General features: G+C 38.1%; 2 protein-coding genes across 3 annotated transcripts in view; one reads left to right on the top strand and one right to left on the bottom strand.

The window, feature by feature from the left end:
* Window positions 1-1,948: 1,948 nt before the first annotated feature.
* Window positions 1,949-9,335, top strand: LOC311081954 (uncharacterized protein; the record flags this gene model as incomplete). Its single annotated transcript, XM_084112673.1, has 3 exons — window positions 1,949-2,043; window positions 4,830-5,570; window positions 9,202-9,335. Exons 1-3 carry the CDS (start codon window positions 1,986-1,988, stop codon window positions 9,333-9,335), a joined length of 933 nt encoding a protein of 310 aa, XP_083968799.1. The 5' UTR covers window positions 1,949-1,985.
* A 6,089-nt stretch (window positions 9,336-15,424) lies between these two features.
* The window catches only part of LOC311078308 (uncharacterized protein), a 31,833-nt gene continuing 23,080 nt past the window's right edge, over window positions 15,425-24,177 (bottom strand). Inside the window, exons 4-5 of one of the 2 annotated variants that reach the window (XR_014605126.1) lie at window positions 17,360-17,544; window positions 15,425-17,225 (exon numbers count right to left, since the gene is read on the bottom strand). Coding sequence is in view for 1 of the 2 variants with exons in the window: in XM_084107048.1 (XP_083963174.1) it covers window positions 17,532-17,544 (13 nt within the window). In the remaining variant the exon portion in view is untranslated. Of the gene's footprint in view, window positions 17,545-24,177 lie in introns of both variants that reach the window. The other variant, XM_084107048.1, reaches the window with a different exon arrangement.

Genomic DNA, 24,177 nt, shown 5'->3' with positions numbered 1-24,177 from the left:
TCAGTTAGCACACAATTACTCAAGTGGAAACACTAGGAGTCAAAATTGAACACACATTAATCAGATCCTTCAATAGATAGATAAAAGGGCCCGAATTAGTTCATTGGGTTTTGGAACAATGGATCCAGAAAGACATGAAGGAAGAGATCGAGGAGGGATAAGAAGGAGGAGGAGGAAGGGCAAGGACAAGAAGACAAGCAGTCTCAGATGAAATTCAAGCCACTCTAGTTGCCCATGTCTTTGTCAATGGTATGACTATGAGGGAGGCTGGGCTACGAGTAAGGCCAAATTTGAGTCGCTTTACCGTCGCCTCGAGAACCTTCAGGGAGGTGTGGTGGCAAACAATATTCTATCACTGAATAAGAGACAAACATTTCCAATAGTCTTTGATGAGGTTTATTTTCTTGCAAGAAAAGGCCAGCAGTCGTGCAGTCACACAGAGTGGCTACAGAGTGTGACAGTGAAGGGAGGGCATCCTTTCTCCTTTATAGTCTTGACTCCCAGAATGTTATCGACATAACATTACAAGCGACATAACTGACCAGTTTTGGAAATGTTGTTTTGAATTTATTGCACCAGTGTGTTAGACTATGTTGTCGTGTGTGTGATTTTGAGGGCTTGTGTGTCCTGTCTGAGGGCAAAGTTTGTTTTTTCAGCAAGAGTGAATGGTTTTGAGTGTAGAGCTTCATTTTGACCTGAAAATAGGATGTTTGGGGAATTGGGTAAGACGTTATGGATTTGTGTTTATAGTTTTGAGAATACGAGGCATAGTTTCAAGAAATGTGTTTAAGCAGTCGAGAAAAACTGTAATAAGAGGAAAGATTCTCAAAGCCTTTATAGTAGGCTAAGTTGTTTATTACGACACGTTTAAATATACTGACAGTAGAATGAAACAACATACTGTATAGAAAAACTTTCCTTTTCTTATTATACCCAGAGCAAGGCATTGATAAACATGATTGCAAAATCAACATTGAAACCTAAAGACCATAAACCTGAAGACAAATGATCAAGAGAAGAAGTACATTATCATATTCTCCTCAGTGCATGTTTCAGCAGCAGTGCCTAGACTGTACATTACGACACTTTAATATCTCTATAAGTTCAACACAATTATGTTCAGTTTATAAGCTGTCAGATGAGACCAAACATGTTAGGACACACTAGTAGATCAATAGTTTGTAGTGGGAAGAAGTGTGTTTGTCCTGTGAAGCAAACAGCACAGATGTGTGTTAGAGGTGTAAGAGACACATCAGTCCTCAATCTGCATAACGACGATTCCCTCGCATCTGATTCACAGCATTAGCATATGGTGATGATGAGGCCATTGTCCCTCATTTAATTCACATGAATATTTTTAAAGTGGCAACGGCTGTACTAGGGCAGTAAATAGGCTAGTTATACCCATATTTCACATCAGTTCCTGTTTTCACCTCATTTATTATGCTGATGTCTTCAGATCTCCTGTAAATGGCCACTTAAAGCTCATTTCATTGGTGTCAGCAGACTGAGGGTAATTGTTGGCTACAAATATGTACATTTATTTCTGTTCATGCTTTCAACTATTCTCACCATTGTTATTTATTTTCGAATTGACTTTACATTATTTTTGTTCTTTTCTGGATATCTGCCTATATTTTAATGAAGAAGCAGGATAATGTTCATGTTAGCAATAAAACAAGTTATGTATTAGAATCAGTTACTTTACCATAGACAGAAAAACAAAACTAAAACAAACAATAAAAACAAACTCAGTAACTGATATATTTTTGATTTTGGCAGATCAGCTCCTCCCACATCACAGCAATTACATCATCATTGAAGCTCCTCCCACATCAATTACATCATCAGTGAAGCTCCTCCCACAGTAATTTCCCAATAAATGCTGGTAAATTCCCATCAGCTGCAAGTGAAGACAAGCATCAGAGCATCAGGAAGAGCTGAAATCTGCAAAGACTGAGTTTATTAAAGAGGACAGTGAGAACATGAGTGATCCAGAACCCTGCAGAATGAAACACACTGAAGATCCTGAAGAACAAAGAGGTTGGTGTTTATTCTTCATTCATTCATGATGCTGAAGAACATTCATGTTAGAAACATTCAAGCACTTCATCACATTTAGATATGCAGTTAAACTATGAAATGGGTAAGAATGTTCTTGATTGTTAGTTTTCAACAAATGGTCAGTAATGGGAGGGTTATTAACTTTTATACTGTTTGTCAACATCAGGTCAAACTAAATACTCTAGGTATGTAACATCAATTTATATCTCGTTCACAAATTATTTGCAAATTTATTTGCAATTTTTGACATTTTTCAATATAGTTATAATTATAATTAGCCTATATTAGCAATTAACAGAGTAAACGACAAACTATATCAAGTAAATTAACTTTCCAGAATGGCTGACAGGGTTGTAAGCTTAACTTTCCAGATAAGGTTGTATTTCTTATAAATAATATAAGTTATTCATATTTATTGAGATTATTCTTCATATAATAACTTTGGTAACAGGGTTTATGAATACAGTCAATGCTACAGTTTGTGTAAAAACTGAGACAATGGATTGAGATTATTTTCTTGTCTTCCCATCATGCGATAACTATTCGTGTCTTGGAATAAACACGATGGTATGCCCTTGCCCTAATCCTCCTCCTCATCTTGGGAATTGACTCAGCCATGTTCAATTTCTCTTTTTCGTTGATAGACGCTGGCTAATTCTTCAGCTCAGACTTCGCGTGCAGCTCCGACTTCGCACCCTGCTTATGGGGCGGGCAGCTAGCAGATCGTTAGGAAAGATTAGATGAATGTGATCATTTATGTTTGGGCCTGAAATCGCTGATACAACCTTTAAATTAGGGGCCGCTAAGACGACACCATTCTCTGTACACAGACTTTAAACACGAACGTGTGAGAAACGCTGATGGCGGTCACATGCGCATTAAGAATTGGTTCTATAGTTATGTGCGTTTGAATATGTGTGCGCAGGTTTGTAATTCCCTACAAACCAAGCCTAAACAAAGTACTGGTCTTTTCTTATAAAGAAACAAATTTTCCCGACAATGCTTTATCTGTAGAGTGGGAAAGGGATCCTCCATAGGGAGAGAGTAGACTGGCCGACACAACTGAAACTGGGAAGTTCACTTGAGCTTGTGTTTCTTGTTTTCCACATTCACATGCGTATGAATGGAAGTCGGTGGAACAAAAAAAGTATCTGTGACCGGCCCTCTGTAATTAAAAAGTCTTAAGTAAAATAAATTAAATATCTTAAAGTTGGTGTGAAAATACGGAAGTATTGTATATTTTAATTGTTTCATTGATCAAATGTAATTACAGTTTTTCTCAGTTGCTAAAACACTAAAACCCATTGGCTGAACAAAGTTCTCAGTTGCCTGAACTCATTTAGCTAATTGTGCAGTCTGTTGTCAATACCTTAAACCATTTCACATAGTAAAACACAATTTGCAGATCTCACTTAGACTTTTCAGCAATACTCTAAACACATTGTCATTCTGAAAACACATTCTGCACTCTAATGCACATGTCATCCACACTGGTAAACACAAGAGGCAACAATCAAATTCAAATAGAGAACACACGTCATTGATTGAACACAACCACTCAAAACTGATTTAACCTGTTTCAAAAGATGACACAACCAATATAAGCCAGTTCAGAGAGAAAACAGGTTGTTGAAGGTGGGAAGGAGAAAGTCTGAGAATGGATAGAAGAAACAATGTGAGAGGACGAGGACGAGTGTGTATGCGAGGTGGGCGACGAGGAGGAAGAGGAGGGCAAGAAAGAGGAAGAGGGGGAGGAGAGGAAGAGGGGGAGGAGGGACAATATTGCTTGTGATGTCGATGAAGTGCTCTGGCCTGGCCTGACCCAGCCCAAAGACAAGAAGCACATTGATCACATCTTTACTCCTTTGATTTTTGTCCCTTTTAGTATTGTATACTGTAGTACAGTGCATTGTAAGCTGTATACTGTACAATGAACAAATTGTATGGCCTGAACATTGTGCTTTCCATTTGTTAACAGCACTGACTGCTCAATAGATTTTGACTGGTTGCAGGTTCATATCAACAAAGAACAAGAATTACAGTATCACAGAGACAAAGGACAAGTTTGTGAGATGCAGGGTACAGTACTGTAGAAATAGGAGTACAAGGAGGAGGAAGAACAAAAAAAAATGCAAAGAGCAAAGCAGAGTAGTAATTTCTGATCAATTTTGAGCTACTATGATAGAACATGTTTTCGTTCATCAAAAGACGGAAAAATATGAAATTTGTTTTTAGATTAAAAAAGTACTTCTCTCTGAGAACTATATGTTTTCAATGTGTTTTCTATTTTTTGGTGTATTGTTTACTGACTGCTTAATAGTGTATATCATTTTGATCACTTTGTTTATGATTTGAGAGCAGTGTTTGATTTTGAACACAGGTAAAACTGTTTTGAGGCGAAAGTTTCATTTTGCAAGAGGAGTCAGAGGTTTTGTAAATAGTGCTTGAAGATGAGGTTTTGTGTTTAATGTTTTCAGAAAATGGAGCAAGGTTTTGAAATTGTGTTTTAGCAATTGAGAAAAACTCAATTGCTCAGTAATAGTTCTTCTCACTACAGAAATATGGGATTTGTCTATAATATCTTTTAAATTCTTTTAAAAATCGAAATATTCAAGATCGGTGTACCTCATTCATGATAATATTATGTAGCAGTTGTCTTACACAATTTTTATGTCCTTTTGATGTATTGAAAATAAAATTGTATTTTTTCTCTTTCATTTTAGACCTGATGGAAGTGAAGGAGGAGAGTGAAGAACTGATGGAAGTGAAGGAGGAGAGTGAAGAACTGAGTGAAGTGAAGGAGGAGAGTGAAGAACTGAGTGAAGTGAAGGAGGAGAGAGAAGAACTGAGTGAAGTGAAGGAGAAGAGAGAAGAACTGAGTGAAGTGAAGGAGGAGAGTGAAGAACTGAGTGAAGTGAAGGAGAGTGAAGAACTGAGTGAAGTGAAGGAGGAGAGTGAAGAACTGAGTGAAGTGAAGGAGGAGAGTGAAGAACTGAGTGAAGTGGAGGAGGAGAGTGAAGAACTGATGGAAGTGGAGGAGGAGAGTGAAGAACTGAGTGAAGTGAAGGAGGAGAGTGAAGAACTGAGTGAAGTGAAGGAGGAGAGTGAAGAACTGAGTGAAGTGAAGGAGGAGAGTGAAGAACTGAGTGAAGTGAAGGAGGAGAGTGAAGAACTGAGTGAAGTGAAGGAGGAGAGTGAAGAACTGAGTGAAGTGAAGGAGGAGAGTGAAGAACTGATGGAAGTGAAGGAGGAGAGTGAAGAACTGAGTGAAGTGAAGGAGGAGAGAGAAGAACTGAGTGAAGTGAAGGAGGAGAGTGAAGAACTGAGTGAAGTGGAGGAGGAGAGTGAAGAACTGAGTGAAGTGAAGGAGGAGAGTGAAGAACTGAGTGAAGAACTGAGTGAAGTGAAGGAGGAGAGTGAAGAACTGAGTGAAGTGAAGGAGGAGAGTGAAGAACTGAGTGAAGTGGAGGAGGAACATCATTTCAAACCTGGAGAAAAACCTTTGAGTCGCTCAAAGACTATAAAGACATTTTTAAAGAAAAGAAGAGCCAAGAAATCTTTCACCTGCACTCAGTGTGGAAAGAGTTACACAACCAAACAAAATCTTGATGTTCACATGAGAGTTCACACTGGAGTGAAGCCGTACGCATGTACTCAGTGCGGGAAGTGTTTCACACAATCAGGACACCTTAAAGAACACATGAAGACTCACACTGGAGAGAAGCCGTTCTCCTGCACGCAGTGCGGAAAGAGTGTCATAAACAAACAATGTCTTGAGCGCCACATGAGAGTTCACACTGGAGAGAAGCCGTTCTCGTGTGATCAGTGCGGGACGAGTTTCACATACAAAAGTAATCTTAATGTTCACATGAGGATCCACACCGGAGTGAAGCCGTACACATGTGATCAATGCGGCAAAACCTTTCCTAGGGCATCACACCTGAAGACACACATGACAGTTCATACGAAGGAGAAGCCGCATTCATGTTCTGTGTGTGGAAAGAGTTTTTCACTGCTGCCATATTTACAGAATCATGAGAAAATTCACACAGTTGTGAGAGAGTACATGTGCTTTGAGTGTGAGAAGACTTTTTTTACAGCGGACAAGTTAAAACGGCACCAGAGAATTCACACTGGAGAAAAACCTTACAAGTGTTCACACTGTGACAAGAGATTCAGTCAGTCAACAGATCTGAAAACACACGAGAGGATCCACACTGGAGAGAAACCATACAAGTGTTCACACCAGGGACATGCACAGACATTTTGAGGGGCAGGGGCTCAAGTGAAATAAAGGGCACTTCTCATAATTACGTATTTTTTTTCTTTTTTTAAACAAAAAAGTATATATATTAACACAACTCTGACTTCCTTTTTAAAAAAATAATTTAAAAAGTTAATTAATTTGATCTTCCTCAAACAACTCAAAAGATGTCGAAAAAATAATCAGTTCACACAGAAACCATGGTCTCCTTAGTATTCACTAGGTTTATAGAGCAGCAAATGAAACCATTCCACAATGTGCATGTTTTGAAAACATTTTCTATGCTACTAGTTTCAAGTATATATTTAGAATAACCTAAATAACTGCATCAAGCAGAGGGGCGTGTTTTACTAATAATTTGTTTATTTTTGCACAAGGCACTACATCATTTTAATTATTTTGGTGTTATCAGAATACATAACACTTTAAAATCAACACAAATATTCACTCTAAACTGAAGAGGGCTGTTGCTGCTATTTTGTTAACTTTACTGAAAAAATCACTGCAAAAATGATTGACAAAATACAAAAATACAGCAATTTAATAAAATTATTACAAAAAAAAGGTCTTCTACTTCAAAATAAAATCTGTTACTTCCATTCCCTGGTTGTCTCTCCTTCCTCCCTTACAGCGGCAACCTTCCGGGGGCCCCATCCCTGTAGATGTTTATGCATGTACACACACACACACACACACATACACGATAACTGATGGTGACTGACATGGACTTAGTTTCACATTTGAGGGAGGACTGTATCATCATCATCAAATAAAACCTTCAAAATCCACATTTAGATGGAGTTTGTTTTAAACCTACTACACTTTAAAAAAATATTCTGTGGCTTAGTAAATATTACAGAAATATTTAACTTTATTAATTAAAATCTCTGAAAATCTTACTTGATTGTTTTGAATTAAACTTACCAAAATAATTGAGTAAAAATTCAATAAAAGCCAATGTCATGTATGTGGTTGTATGGAATACTATTTTATAAAGTTTTAGAGGAAATAAAAAAAGTTAAATTACTCATAGATAAAAAGTTAATTTATAATTATTGTTATTTTTAATGTTCAATGTTAACTTATTTCTACTCAGTTTTATGTATTAATGTACCAGATGCAGTTACTCAGATTTACTACATTTTTTAGAGTGTATCCTCCATCTGTTTGCATCTGTAGATTTCTTCTAAATTCACCAATTTAGATTTCTAAATTTCAGGGGGAAAGACTCTTGAAGTCATTAACTGGGGACGTTCTGTATGCAAATTAGGTGTCAACTAGTTAAAGGGATAGTTCACTTTGAAATTAAATTTTGGTATGTTTTAGCTTACCTCAAGGGCATTCAAGATGTAGGTGTATTTTTTTCCGCAGTAGTTTCAATTTTAATATTTTTAGGTCAAACCGTTCTTGTCTGTCAGTCATACAGTATAATGCAGGTCTGTGGTCACGGTCTCAAAGAGCATGCACAGAGTCCAAATTAAAAAAATTCCCCATCGTCCAAATTAAACAATTCCCCATCGTAAGTACACATTGATGGCCTAAGACACGAAACGAGCGGTTTGTGTGAGAAAACGAACAGTATTTATATAGTTTTTAGCTCTTATACACAGCCACGTCCAAGTGATCTGAGGGCGCGTGCGCATCCTGGTGTGTGACGTGTGCGCAGACTGGTGCATAGATATATACACTAGATGTCGCTTTAAAGACATTCGTTCCAATGAACTGCCGTAGACAAGGCGACATCTAGTGTATATATCTATGCACCAGTCTGCGTACACATCACACACCAGGATACGCGCGCGCTCTCAGATCACTTGGACGGACCTTATATTTAGATGTACTATTCTTCAATAAATATATTTGTTTAACAGGGAAGCTGTGCGCAAACAGGAATATATATTATTTTTCAAAAATAGAAAAAAAGCACCCCAGAAAAAAGGGCACTTTCTCTCCAGGAATAAAAAGGGCAGGTGCTCAAGCCCCCTTTGATGTCTACTGTATGTGTGCACGTGCTTGGTTCACACTGTGACAAGAGATTCAGTCAGTCAACAGATCTGAAAACACACGAGAGAATCCACACTGGAGAAAAACCTTACAAGTGTTCACACTGTGACAAGAGATTCAGTCAGTCATCAAATCTGAAAACACATGAGAGGATCCACACTGGAGAGAAGCTGCACACGTGTTTTTCAAACAGCCGTTAATCAAGTATATTTTGGTTTTTATGTGTACGCAAGGCTCCGCAAACAGTGCATGTGATACAGTTCATCACCAGAATAGTATGCGCACCACACGATTTAACCTAGAATGTCTATATAGTAGGGTTCAATATGTAGGGAATAAAGAGGACAGGGTCGGCTTGGGAGACTGTGGGGTTTATTCCAAAAACGAAATAAAAATACAAAGAAAAGGTGCGCACACAACACTGCAACAAAAAAACCTCTCTTCCAGTCCATAAAGGGTTAACTCCCTCAAGCGGTCTCGCACTCTCGCTCTTGCGCTCCCGCTCTCAGCACGCTCTCTCTTTATCTTTCTCTTTCGCTCGCTCTCGTCAGCAGTTCAAAGTCCACGGTCCGTGCTGCGCGCTCACCCACAGGTCTCCCATTTCTCTCACGAACAATGTTTCCCCGTCATTTATATGCAGTCTCTCCACGCCAATAACTGAAACAAGACACAGGTGTTTGTCATTTGCATTTAACCCACTTACGCCGCACCTGTCTCCCGATCCTCTCTCCTGTCACAGACCTCGCTAGACCACGCCCCCCTTGCCACAGTCTAGAACGTCACTTTGAACAACACAAGCAAGCCAAGATCAGCTGGTTGTTTGCATAAAATAGTCCATAGAAACTCACTTGATTTAATGTGTCTTTTAGACCTGATGGACGTGATCAAGAAAGGAAAAACAGAAGCCAATAAATCTGTCTCCTGCCCTAAATCAAGGCTGAAGATTCACATGAGGATCCACAGCGGAGAGAAAGTTTACACATGTGTTCAATGCAGGAGCTGAAGAAGAGGCCATAACACTTTTAAGAGAGACATGAATCATCTAATATTGATTTTGAACTTGTTCCTCATTGTTTTTCATCTAGTTTCTCTTCCACTTTTACTCTCCCATGCAAACGCAATACTTTCCGCCAGTGTTTAATAAGGTACAAAGAGTCGCTGACACGAGAGACTGGTTTAGTCATGCCTTTAAGTGGTAACATTTGTGTAAAGAAGAGGGATTTAAGTTAGTCTTACTTAAAACAGATAAACTAGATTAACATATTTTTAATAAGTTTGGAGAAATAAAACATTTGAGTCAAAAATACTTCATAGATTTAAGTTATATTAACTGAATGGAATTAGTGCTATTAACTTACCCAAGTTATCTTAACAATAAGTTATTAAGTTACATGGACACAAATCAAACATAGTTTTTTATGCTTAAATTGTTTGAGTTAATATACTTAAATGATTTAAGGCAATCGGTTTCATCAAACGGTTTGAGTTGAACTAACTCATCAGGTTTCACAGTGCAGCAAACACTCAGAATAAAGTGAGATGATCTGCTGATGATCCTGAATGGCTTGTTGAATGAGTGTTGATAGTCTGAGGCTCATCAATATTAACAGATCTGCTGAAAACACTCTTTATTTTGTAAGTCTTGGAGGTTTATGGTGCTATCAGAACAAAACGTTTTAGGAAAATGAGCAGAATTTAGTTATTTATCTGACTCCATTAAAATTATTGCAACTCTTTAACCTCTTATTCTTTAAAGGAACAAGTCTTTCTTGGAACTAAAACTTAGGATTCAGCCAGAATAATTTAAGTTATAATTACTTTAGCTTTTAACATTCTCAAAGCCTTCATAGCAGGCTAAGTTGTTTATTACGACACGTTTAAATATACTGACAGTAGAATGAAAAAACATACTGTATAGAAAATCTTTACTTTTCTTCTTATACCCAGAGCAAGGCATTGATAAACATGAGTGCAAGATCAACACCGAAACCTAAAGACCATCAACCTGAAGGCAAATGATCAAGAGAAGAAGTACATTAACATATTCTCCTCAGTGCATGTTTCAGCAGCAGTGCCTAGACTGTACATTACGACACTTTAATATCTCTATAAGTTCAACACAATTCTGTTCAGTTTATAAGCTGTCAGATGAGACAAAACATGTGGACACACACTAGTAGATCAATAGTATGTAGTGGGAAGAAGTGTGTTTGTCCTGTGAAGCAAACAGCACAGATGCGTGTTAGAGGTGTAAGAGACACATCAGTCCTCAATCTGCATAACGACGATTCCCTCGCATCTGATTCACAGCATTAGCATACGGTGATGATGAGGCCATTGTCCCTCATTTAATTCACATGAATACTTTTAAAGTGGCAACGGCTGTACTAGGGCAGTAAATAGGATAGTTATACCCATATTTCACATCAATAGTTCCTGTTTTCACCTCATTTATTATGCTGATGTCTTCAGATCTCCTGTAAATTGACACTTAAAGCTCATTTCATTGGTGTCAACAGTGTTGTTGTTGGCTACAAATATGTACATTTATTTATCAGTTACTTTACCATAGACAAAAAAAAACAAAAATACATGCTTATGTGTGATATTAAGTATAGAAATAACATGTATAGATTCTAAGTAACTGATATATTTTTGTATATTTGTGAAGCTTCTTCTTCTTCTTTTTCGTTTTTATTGGCAGCTCGCTTCTCAGATAGAGCATTACCGCCATCTACTGTGGGCAATGAATCAGAGACTTGTATTTTCCCTCATCCCATACTATTCAGAACCTGGCCTTTCGATGTTGCTGCGTGTTCAGCTCCTCCATCTACAGCCCAGGATCTTCCAGACTAGGGACGAGGGATAATATTTGTGAAGCTCCTCCCACAGCAATTACATCATCAGTGAAACTCCTCCCACAGCAATTACATCATCAGTGAAGCTCCTCCCACTGTAATTCTCCAATAAATGCTGTAAATTCCCATCAGCTGCAAGTGAAGACGAGCATCAGAGCATCAGGAAGAGCTGAAATCTGCAAAGACTGAGTTTATTAAAGAGGACAGTGAGAACATGAGTGATCCAGAACCCTGCAAAATGAAACACACTGAAGATCCTGAAGAACAAAGAGGTTGGTGTTTATTCTTCATTCATTCATGATGCTGAAGAACATTCATGTTAGAAACATTCAAGCACTTCATCACATTTAGATATGCAGTTAAACTATGAAATGGGTAAGAATGTTCTTGATTGTTAGTTTTCAACAAATGGTCAGTAATGGGAGGGTTATTAACTTTTATACTGTTTGTCAACATCAGGTCAAACTAAATACTCTAGGTATGTAACATCAATTTATATCTCGTTCACAAATTATTTGCAACAATGTTGCCAAAATGTTTGACATTTTTCAATAAAGATATCATTATAATTATATTAGCAATTAACAGAGTAAACGACAAACTATATCAAGTAAATTAACTTTCCAGAATGGCTGACAGGGTTGTAAGCATAACATTCCAGATAAGGTTGTATTTCTTATAAATAATATAAGTTATTCATATTTATTGAGATTATTCTTCATATAATAACTTTGGTAACAGGGTTGATGAACACAGTCAATGCTACAGTTTGTGTAAAAACTGGGACAATGGATTGAGATTATTTTCTTGTCTTCCCATCATGCAGTAGAAAGAGCCCAGATGATGTAATTTCCTGTGTGTCACAGGTTTAAGAAATGCTGTTTTAAAAGGAGGAAAATCATGTCAGGAGTAACAGGGTTGAGTGAAACATGTAGGACACAGATAATGCTAATAAAAATAGCTAATTTAAAACTAGTTAAAGCCGCGGCCAGATTTTCTGCATGTGAAATTTCAATGGACACTGTCAACTTAAACTGAAACTGGTTTCCCACATTCACATGCGTATGAATGGAAGTCAGTGGAACAAAAAAGTATCTGTGACCGGCCCTCAGTAATTAAAACTTATTAAGTAAAATAAATTAAATATCTAAAAGTTGGTGTGAAAATATGGAAGTATTGTATATTTTAATTGTTTCATTGATCAAATGTAATTAATAATTCTCACTACAGAAATATGGGATTTGTCTATAATGTTTTAAAAAATAAAATATTCAAGATCGGTGCATCTCATTCATGATAATATTATGTAGCAGATGTCTAACATAATTTTATGTCCTTTTGATGTACTGAAAATAAAAATTCAATTTTTATCTTTCATTTCAGACCTTAGTGAAGTGAAGGAGGAGAGTGAAGAACTGAGTGAAGTGAAGGAGGAGAGTGAAGAACTGATGGAAGTGAAGGAGGAGAGTGAAGAACTGAGTGAAGTGAAGGAGGAGAGTGAAGAACTGAGAGAAGTGAAGGAGGAGAGTGAAGAACTGATGGAAGTGAAGGAGGAGAGTGAAGAACTGAGTGAAGTGAAGGAGGAGAGTGAAGAACTGAGTGAAGTGAAGGAGGAGAGAGAAGAACTGAGTGAAGTGAAGGAGGAGAGTGAAGAACTGAGTGAAGTGAAGGAGGAGAGTGAAGAACTGAGTGAAGTGAAGGAGGAGAGTGAAGAACTGAGTGAAGTGAAGGAGGAGAGAGAAGAACCGAGTGAAGTGAAGGAGGAGAGTGAAGAACCGAGTGAAGTGAAGGAGGAGAGTGAAGAACCGAGTGAAGTGAAGGAGGAGAGAGAAGAACCGAGTGAAGTGAAGGAGGAGAGAGAAGAACCGAGTGAAGTGAAGGAGGAGAGTGAAGAACCGAGTGAAGTGAAGGAGGAACATCATGTCAAACCTGGAGAAAAACCTTTGAGTCACTCAAAGACTAAAAATACATTTATAAAGAAAAGAAGAGCCAAGAAATCTACAACCTGCACTCAGTGTGGAAAGAGTTTATCAAGCAAACAAAGTCTTGATGTTCACATGAGAGTTCACACTGGAGTGAAGCCGTTCACATGTGATCAGTGCGGGACGAGTTTCACACAATCAGGACACCTTAAAGAACACATGAAGACTCACACTGGAGAGAAGTCGTTCACCTGCACTCAGTGCGGGAAGAGTTTCATAAACAAACAAAGTCTTGAGCGTCACATGAGAATTCACACCGGAGAGAAGCCGTTCTCGTGTGATCAATGCGGCAAAACATTTCTCTCTGCATCAGAGCTGAAGAAACACCTGACAGTTCATACGAAGGAGAAGCCACATTCATGTTCTGTGTGTGGAAAGAGTTTTTCACGGCTGCATACTTTACATAAACATCAGAAAATGCATAATGATGTAAGAGAGTACATGTGCTTTGAGTGTGAGAAGACTTTTATTACAGCGTACAGTTTAAAAGAGCACCAGAGAATTCACACTGGAGAAAAACCTTACAAGTGTTCACACTGTGACAAGAGATTCAAATATTTAATAAGTCTGAAAATACATGAGTTGATCCACACTGGAGAGAAGCCGCACACGTGTGATCAGTGTGGAAAGAGTTTCTCCATTAAAAGTCACCTGAAGCAACACATGAAGATCCACACAGTGGAGAAACCTGAGATCATGGTGAGTAGTTCCTCTTTATGTGCTGAGAAACAACACAATGAGCGAGAGGAAACTCTTGTTGGTTGATTGGTATCTACTAACTCATGTTCACACCAACACGAAAGCTCAGTCTGATTTTCACATGCAATTTGTCTGTTCAGACCAATGCATAAAATAGCAGTAGATGCAAATTCACTCTCTCACTGTAGGTGGCGCTCCTGGAAAAGCAGAAATAAAGCACTATAAAGGGCAGCTCAGCACAACTTCAATATCACTTTGAGCTCTCTCTGACGCGCGCTGTCTCTGCTAGACGCACACACATGCACACGCTACTAGGTAACATTTTATTATAGGCCTCAAACATAACTACCACCACCGACAATCATGCCCACAGATATTAATACAGACTGTCCATTACAGAGAAGCATAGGCATGCAGTAGAGAATATTATATAGCCAAATGTGATCCAGCATTAAATAAATATTTATGGCTTACCTGTTTTGATGTTAAGTAACTTTACTGAAGAACAACGTTTCAAAGAACTCTTCGCCAACTGGCTAACATGAAATAATAATGAAAATATAATAAAGAAAATAAAATCCGTTGAACTGAGTATATAGGCGCATTCACTGTTTATTCGCGAGTGTTGTGAAGAAAAAGAATAGCATCCACTGTGGAAGGCTTCAGGCTCATTGTTTGTTGTGGTAATCAAATCAAAACCCTTTCAAAATGCAGCTTTTCCTGAAGTATTGGGAACTTTTAGTAATTCCCCACGCTCCAACTTCTCCCTGATGCTCTGCATGGTCAACGGTCACCTAATGCACTGCACTCGCGTAATCGCATATTGCGTTGCATATTTATAATATTATCAATATAATAATATTTCATACAGTAGCCTGCGCTCTTTACGTATATTATGGTCACAATGAAAGGAGAAAAGCTAAATGAGCCCGAGTCCGACCAAAGCCTGATCTGTAAAAAAAAAAAAAAAGACCCAACTGCTCCCAATAAGTGACAAAATAACGCCAACATTTTCCTATTTAAATGTTGTGACTTGTATAGTCTCAGCGTGTACAAATAACATGGTCACATGAGACAGACATTTTCTAACCGTAGGCCATATTTGCTCTCAGCGCCTGAGAAGCCCCGTGGTGAGGAGCAGAGTTCGCTCAGAGTTGGAGTAAATCACTCTGCAGAAGTAGCTTCGCCTTCTGAGAATATAGTTCCCAGTATGTATACGGTTAGAAGATGGCTATGTCTCATGTGACCTTGTTATTCGTACACGCTGTGACTATACAAATCACAACATGTAAATAGGAAAATGTTGGCGTTATTTTGTCACTTACTGGGAGCAGTATGCTAGCTGGAGCCGTTTACCTCCAGTCTTTGTGCTAAGCTAGGCTAGTGGTGGGTGCGTCAGACAGAGTTACAGCACGCACGGAGATGAGAAGGGTATGTATGGACTTATCTAACTCTGGGTGATACGGTGAATAAGCTAAAGTCCCAAAAAGTCGGCATGTTCCTTTAAAAGATTACAACATCAAATCAAATCAAACTTTATTTCAATAGCACTTTACAGCAGCCACAAGGTGTCCAAAGTGCTTCACATCAGGTACAAATAAACAAACACCACATTAAAAAGATGAAACATGACAGCAATAAATTATATATGATTACTTAAAACCATCAGCAGAAAGAGTAAACACGGTTTCACTTTATTTTGATGGTCCCTTTAACACATTCTGTTGAGTATAAGTAATGTTGCACCTACATGTCTTTATATCTATCTCTATCTTTACTATCTCTCATTAGAGTATTAGTAGAGTATTAGCAGAGTCAGGAGAATGTCTAGAACATCACTTTGAAGTGCATGAGCAAACTATGATCAGCTGGTTGTTTGCATAAAATAGTCCATAGAAACTCACTTGATTTAATGTGTCTTTTAGACCTGATGGACGTGATAATGAAAGGAAAAACGGAAGCCAAAAAATCTGTCTCCTGCCCTAAATCAAGGCTGAAGATTCACATGAGGATCCACAGCAGAGAGAAAGCTTACACGTGTTCAATGCAGGAGCTGAAGAAGAGGCCATAACACTTTTAAGAGAGACATGAAACACCTAATATTAATTTTGAACTTTTAATCAGAACATCTAGTTTCTCTTCCACTTTTACTCTCCCATGCAAACACAATATATACTTTCATGTATCTTTTAAACTGGACACTTCTCTTCTTCTCTTGAGATGCTTTGGCTCTTGTAAGTCAGTAAAGAGAGAGATCTGTCTCATTAGTTTTCACTTTTACTTAATGTCAGTAGCGGCTCATCAGGGGACGCAAAGGAGGCACAGCCTACCCCAAATTTTGAGTTAATAAAATGAATGTTCATAAAATTCTCAGTTATTCATTTTATGTCTCAGAATGTGTTTCTTGTTTGTAATTTCACCGCTGTAATTGAACCACCGTGCGCCTCTTTACTGAATGAGAGTCTGAGGGCATAGAGAAGGAAAGGTGGAAACAAATCTATCGCCGGAGACTTGTGCCTCCATTTTGTAAAAGAATTAGCCAATCACCATTGAGTATTTCACTTTCAGCAATTAGGAGCATTGAGAAAAGTAACATGGCAGAGGAGGCTAGTCTCCACGTCATTTACTAGCATCATGTTAGTTCACAGTGCAGTTAAAAAAAAATGTGTGCAAATAATAGATACAGAGATGTATTTTACAGCTGTAAATTACTTGATTTATTTCTGAATATTCAGCTTCTCTGTCTCAGTCTTTATTCACCTGCTTATCAGGGTTTCTCAATAGAATTGCCCAGTGTTTATATAGTGCTGATAAGACAGCTAGTAAATACATGAACACACTTTAAACTGTGTGTGTGACAACGATTAAGATGTTTACATGAAGGATTTACAGGATTTACAGTCCGATTGAGCCGTCGTCACAGTTGTTGAGTTACTGGATTTAACAGGGGAAACTGAAAACACCGGTAAAAAAACAATTATCAGTTTAAACTAAAGGTTTGACTCAATGTAGTGTTCTTTACAACTTACCAAAGATCCAGTGATTCATGGATATTGACATGGCAGGAATCATGTTTGCTGACATTTAAATGAGCCTGATCCATTTATGATTTATTTGCACTTTATTAAAAATATATTTTAACTGTGTGCTGGAAATGATCATTGTAACGATGCATTGAAAGTATACTTTCAAAATACATTATAGTATACAATAGTATTTTGTACAAAGTATAGCTAAGTATTATTTGTCTGTTAATGTGCATTTAGCCACGATAGCCTCTTGGACAAGTGCAAGTACATGTAGCGCCGCTGTGCTTTAGGAGACCTGAGTTCGAGTCCTGGTTTGAGTCCCATCCTAATAAAAGGCAAAAACGGCAGAAAAAAATATTTTAAACATGTATATATATATATATATATATATATAAATACACTCATAGTATTATAATAAGGTTTGTGTGTGCTCTTTTATTGTCACATGATGACACACACATCTTAAAGATACGTCATCCACAAAAGCAATGCCATCCACAAAAGCAATGCATCAGATCGTGTATGATATTGAGTTTGTTGATGGTGTTCGCTGTAGAATCTGAAGTTCAGCTGGATTCAGTAAAACTGGAGGTAGAATAGCAGAAGAGACGAGAGCAGAGGGAAGCTTTCCTTATACACTCCATCTAAAGAAAAAAAAAAAACAGTAAGGAAATTAGCATTAATTAGTACTACTAAAAAAGTGCATGTTCATTGTTGATAAATTTTATCACACATTTTTAAAAACAAAAACTCTCTGAAAGCATCACATATGAGGTGGTGATCCCAAGATGCATGTACAGAAAGTACAATAGAAATACTTGAATGTTAATCACAGAAAATACTCTCAAGGGAATAAAGTAATGGCTACGCAGAGAAGTTACTATTTTGTACTCTTTGTTTGCATTAAAACCATGTCAATCTGCAAAACAAAGCACGGTTTCTGCATAAAATCCATTTTCAGTTAATTAGGGATGTTTTTAAGGAATAACTACATCCACTTTTAAATCCAATATGGGTTTATATTTTTGTAAAAAAATTATATTGTCTGAGTTGTAAGGTGTCAGGTCTGATGATAAAAGGCAATGCACAGGTGAATTGAAATGTTATGGAAATGTCAGATGAGGGATGAAATAGGGACGTTCGCAAACTGGCACGGACCAACGTTACAAAATGTTAGTGGACGAAAAGAACGAACAACTCAAACCCGAAGTTGAATTAATTATTTGTGTTTCCTGTACAGGCTGGATAGCTCCAGCTCATGGGGATTTGATGTGTTGAACTAACAACTCAGATCTAGAGGTTAAAATGACAACTCAGCAAACAAAAATAAGAGTTACTAATGTTACTAATGGTTGAGGATACGTTAGGATATGTACCAAAAACTTTTAAGCTGGCTATGATTAAGCAGCTTGTTAAAAAACACAACTTGATCCTACAGAATTTGTCAATTACAGGCTGATCTTGAATCTACCTTTTCTGTCAAAGATACTAGAAAAAGCAGTATCTTCACAACTATGTTCCTTTCTAGAAAGAAATGGCATCTGTGAGGATTTTCAGTCAGGATTTAGACCGTACCATAGTACAGAGACAGCTCTCATTAGAGTCACAAATGAATTGCTCTTATTATCCGATCATGGTTGTATCTCTCTATTGGTATTAAATCAAATCAAATCAAGTATATTTGTATAGCGCTTTTCACAATACAGATTGTATCAAAGCAGCTTCACAGTATTAAATTAAAATAAAATAATACAACAAAGTTTGTTTCTAGTGGAATTTATTGATTGATAGAATAAAATTAAATATCCCCAAAATATCCCCAACTGAGCCAAAGGCAACAGTGGCAAGGAACCGAAAAAACTCCATCAAGTGACCTAATGGTGTCCTAAAACTCCATCAGGTGACCTAATGGAGAAAAAAAAAAACTTGGGAGAACCCAGGCTCAGTCGGGGGCCAGTTCTCCTCTGGCATTTATGAACTAGAGGCCGGATTGTAGTTTGAACTGTGAGATTAAACAATATTATATGAATGCCTGGCCGAAAAGATGCGTCTTTAATCTAGTTTTAAACTGGGAGAGCGAGTCCGAGCAACGAACAGTATCAGGAAGACTATTCCAGAGTTTCGGAGCCAAATGTGAAAATGCTCTCCCTCCTTTGGTTGATCTGGATATCCTAGGTATGACCAAAAGCCTCGAATTTATTGATCTTAAAGAGCGCGATGGATTATAGGGTGATAGAAGATCCGTTAAATAGACTGGAGCTAAGCCGTTTAGGGCTTTATAAGTCAGTAGCAATACCTTATAATTAATACGGAACTTTATAGGTAGCCAATGTAGTGATGATAAAATCGGTGTTATATGATCATATTTTCTTGATCTAGTAAGAACTCTAGCAGCTGCATTTTGGACTAACTGTAGCTTGTTTATTGAGGATGCAGGACAACCGGCTAATAAAGCATTACAGTAATCTAGTCTCGAGGTCATGAATGCATGAACTAACTTTTCTGCATCAGAAACTGATAGCATATTACGTAGCTTAGCAATGTTTCTAAGGTGGAAAAAGGCTGTTTTTGTAACATACGAAATATGATTTTCAAAAGACAGGTTACAATCGAGTATAACACCCAGGTCTTTTACTGTAGAGGATAAAGTAACAGGACATCCTACGACGTCAAAGTTGTATTGTGAGAGGTTCTGTGGGCGGTTTTTTGAACCGATAAGTATTACCTCTGTCTTGTCTGGATTTAATAAAAGAAAATTACGTGTCATCCAATCTTTTATATCTTTAACACACTCTGTCAATTTGGATAATTTAGCGTTTTCATCCTGCCGTGATGAAATATATATTTGAGTGTCATCAGCATAACAATGGAAACTAATTCCATGTTTCCTTATAATATTTCCAAGTGGCATCATATATATTGAGAATAATAGAGGGCCTAACACAGATCCCTGCGGCACTCCATAGTTTACTGGAATTATGATCGATTTTTCTCCATTTAAATAGACAAAATGGTAGCGGTCAGATAAGTATGATCTAAACCAGCTTAATGCTTGTCCTTGAACACCAGTATAATTTTGTAGTCGATCTAAGAGTATTGTATGATCTATAGTATCGAACGCAGCACTTAGATCAAGTAAAACTAGTATTGAGATACAGCCTTGGTCAGAAGCTAAAAGTAAATCATTTGTGATTTTAACGAGCGCAGTTTCAGTGCTGTGATGCGGTCTGAATCCTGACTGAAACTTTTCATAGATGTCATTTTCTTGCAAGAAAGAGCCCAGTTGAGCGGACAACTTTTTCTAGTATTTTAGACATAAAAGGTAGATTTGAAATGGGTCTATAATTTGCTAGATTATTATGATCTAATTGTGGTTTCTTAATGAGAGGTTTTATAACTGCCAGTTTAAATGTTCTTGGAACATGACCTAAAGATAAAGATGAGTTAATAATATTGAGGAGAGGCTCTTCCACTACAGGTAACACTTCCTTCAGTAGTTTAGTTGGTATAGGATCTAATAAACATGTTGTTGTTTTAGATGAAGTGATAAGTTTATTTAACTCTTTTTGTTCTATAGTTGTAAAGCACTGTAATTGTTCTTGCGGGGGGATAATTGAGGCTGAATTATAAGGTGCGATTGAGGATTGAACGTTTACAATTGTGGTTCTGATGTTTTCTATTTTCTCAGTGAAGAAGTTAATGAAATCATTACTACTAAACTGTAACAGGATATTTTGTTCGGGTGACGTCTGTTTATTTGTTAGTCTAGCCACGGTGTTAAATAAAAACCTAGGATTGTTTTGGTTGTTTTCTATAAGTTTGCGGAGGTGCTCAGCCCTGGCCGCTTTTAGGGCCTTTTTATAACGTGACATACTGTCTTTCCACGCGATTCTAAAGACCTCTAAATTAGTTTGTTTCCATTTACGCTCTAAATTACGGGTTTCTCTCTTTAGAACATGCGTAGTATTATTGTACCACGGTGCTTTAATTTTCTCTCTGACCTTTTTTAATTTAACGGGTGCAACAACATCCAATGTTCTAGAGAGAATGGTGCTCACAGTGCTAGTTAGTTCTTCTAGTTCATCTGTTTGTTTGGGTTCAGGCAGCAGCTGAGACAGATTAGATAAGCAATTTGAGAAATTATCTATGGTGGATGGAAGGATTGTTCTGCCTGGTCGATAACGCGGCGCCGCATGACATATTACAGCAGTACGTAATATGCAAGTTACCAAGTAATGGTCAGTGACATCATCACTTTGTGGAATGATATCTATATCGGTTGGATCGGTTCCATATGATATAATTAAATCGAGTGTGTTATTAAGACGATGAGTTGGTCTGGTGACGTTTTGCTTGACCCCAAAGGAATTTAATAAATCTATAAACGCAGCCCCTAACGCATCATTTGAATTATCTACGTGTATGTTAAAATCTCCAACAATTAATGCTTTATCTACGTTGACCAATAGATCTGAGAGAAAATCTGCAAACTCTTTTAGGAAATCAGCGTAAGGCCCAGGCGGTCTATATACGGTAGCCAAGGCTAGAGATAATATGGATTTTTTTCTAACATCTAAGAGCGTAACATTTAGTACAAGTACTTCAAACGAAATAAACTTATAACCCGTTTTCTGAGTAACATTGAGAATATCTCTATAGATTGTGGCAACACCGCCGCCACGACCAATCAGACGGGGTTCGTGCTTATAGGAGTATCCAGATGGAGTAGACTCATTTAGACCGAAATAATCATTTGGTTTAAGCCAAGTTTCAGTAAGGCAAAGTACATCGAAGCTATTATCTGTGACTATTTCATTTACAATAACTGCCTTAGGTGTGAGTGATCTAATGTTTAGAAGACCTAGCTTTAAAAATTGTTTTTGTTTACTAATAGCAACATTTTCTGTTTTAATAACAATTAGATTTTTCCTAGATCCTGCAGTAGAATTATTATTTGATCTCACTAAACGAGGAATAGACACAGTTTCTATGCAATGTTCTACACTAGTATTTATATCATTTAAATTGGTGCAGGAGAGACTATGATTTGGACTTTTGGTTACTAGTCATTTAATGGTATTTAACATTTTGGAGATGTTATCCGACAGAAGATCCACTCCGAATCTGCTTGGGTGTAAGCCATCGGCACGGAAAAGCCTAGGACGCTCCCAAAACAGATTCCAATTATTTACAAATAGCAGTTTCTGCTCATTGCACCATGACATTAACCATTCATTTAGCGCGAATAGTCTACTAAACTTTTCATGTCCTAGTCGGTACGTGGGAAGTGGTCCTGACACTATGATCGTTGTTTCAGGCGATGTGCTGCGTACCGTATCGATCAGATTCCTGAAGTCTTTCTTCAGAACCTCTGTCTGGCGCAGCCTGATGTCGTTCACTCCCGCGTGCAAGACCACAGTTCCGACGCGCTCGTCATCGTTCAGAATCTCGGGAACGCGAGCAGCAATTTCAGAAACACGAGCACCAGGAAAGCAGTGACTATGCACCTTACTTTTACCTAACGTAGCGTGTATGTGCCGAACGATGGAATCGCCGATGATCACAGCATCGCGTTCGGTTTCGCGAAGAGGGGAGAAGCGGTTTTGTGTGGATAACTCGAAAACCGGGAGGGGCGGAGAGAGTCTTGGTCTAGACCTGACTCGCGTCTTCCACTGCGGAACCATCCAGGCTTCGTGGTGGCGTGTTGGAGCCGGAGTGAACGAGACCATGGCTGATCGCGACCTCGGCGCTCGGGCTCGGGACCGATGCTGAGTAACGCACGGAGTAGACGAGGTCGGAGTCAGCGGGTTAGTAACGTTAATCACTGATTTGTGTGCATCGGCGCGTGATGTTTCAAGAGCTAACCGCCGGTCTATCAGCTCGGCCTGTCTCACTAAAAGGTCGTGGATCTGTTTCTCAACAGCTTCCAGCTCAGACTGCAACGCGTGCAGCTCAAATGTATCTTCACCTGCACCAAGAGGTAGACTACTTGCATCTGATATATTCGCCATGTTTGTTGAGTGTGGAGAAGACGCGTTCAGCCGTGATCCACGGACGTAACCTATAAGAGTATGCAGCATTGGATCACTAATAGGCTTGAGACGCGTCTGCTCAACAGTCCGCGTTGTAACTATGAGGTTTGAGCAGTAGTGCTTCTCAGTGAGGAAAAGTAGAAAATGTTCGTTGTAAGTGAGTTTAAAGGGAAAAATCAAGAATTATAAATCAAATCGATAGAGCTCCAAAGACAACAATGCGTTCAGACGCAACGCATGCGCATTCGAAATTACTCAATCTTAGTGCTGCATTTGACACTATTGACCACAAAATTCTTTTAAATAGACTCAAAAATTATGTTGGCATTAGTGGAATTGCATTAGCATGGTTTAAATCATAATTATATGACCGTTATCAGTTTGTAGCAGTAAATGAAGAGATATCTTATCGATCACAAGTTCAGTATGGCGTACCACAAGGCTCAGTACAAGGACCGCTGCTGTTCACTCTGTACATGCTACCCTTAGGAGATATCATTAGGAAACATGGCATTAGTTTTCACTGTTATGCTGATGATACTCAGCTCTATATTTCTTCACGCCCTGACGAAACTTACCAATTCACAAAATTAACAGAATGCATAGATGATATAAAAAAACTGTATGACTAGCAATTTCCTACTACTTAACTCTGAAAAATCAGAGATTCTAATTATTGGACAAAAAAAACTTCCTCACGTAATAACCTAGAATACTGTCTAACACTTGATGGCTGCTCTGTTAAGTCTTCGTAGTCGGTTAGGATCCTGGATGTGCTCTTTGATACCAATCTTTCAATTGAAAGTCACGTGTCTGGCATCTGTAAAACGGCATTCTTTCATCTTAAAATATATATCTAAATTACATCATATGCTCTCAATGAAAAATGCAGAACAATTAGTCCATGCGTTCATGACCTCAAGGCTAGATTATTGTAATGCTCTACTGGGTGGTTGCCCTGCACGCTTAATAAACAAACTACAGCTGGTCCAAAACGCAGCAGCTCGAGTTCTTAACAGAACCAGGAAGTATGACCATATTAGCCCTGTTCTGTCGACACTGCATTGGCTCCCTATTGAACATTGTATACATTTTTAAATATTGCTAATTACTTGAAAAGGACTAAATGGTTTAGCTCCGCAGTACTTGAGCGAGCTCTTAACGCATTATAGTCCTTCACAATCTCAAAATTCCAGCCAGTTGATAATACCTAGAATATCAAAATCGTGTGATTTATCACCAAAA

Source organism: Abramis brama (assembly GCF_963993115.1).
Source record: "Abramis brama genome assembly, chromosome: 1".
Taxonomy (NCBI): Eukaryota; Metazoa; Chordata; class Actinopteri; order Cypriniformes; family Leuciscidae; genus Abramis; species Abramis brama.
This window is presented reverse-complemented; position numbering and strand designations above follow the sequence as displayed.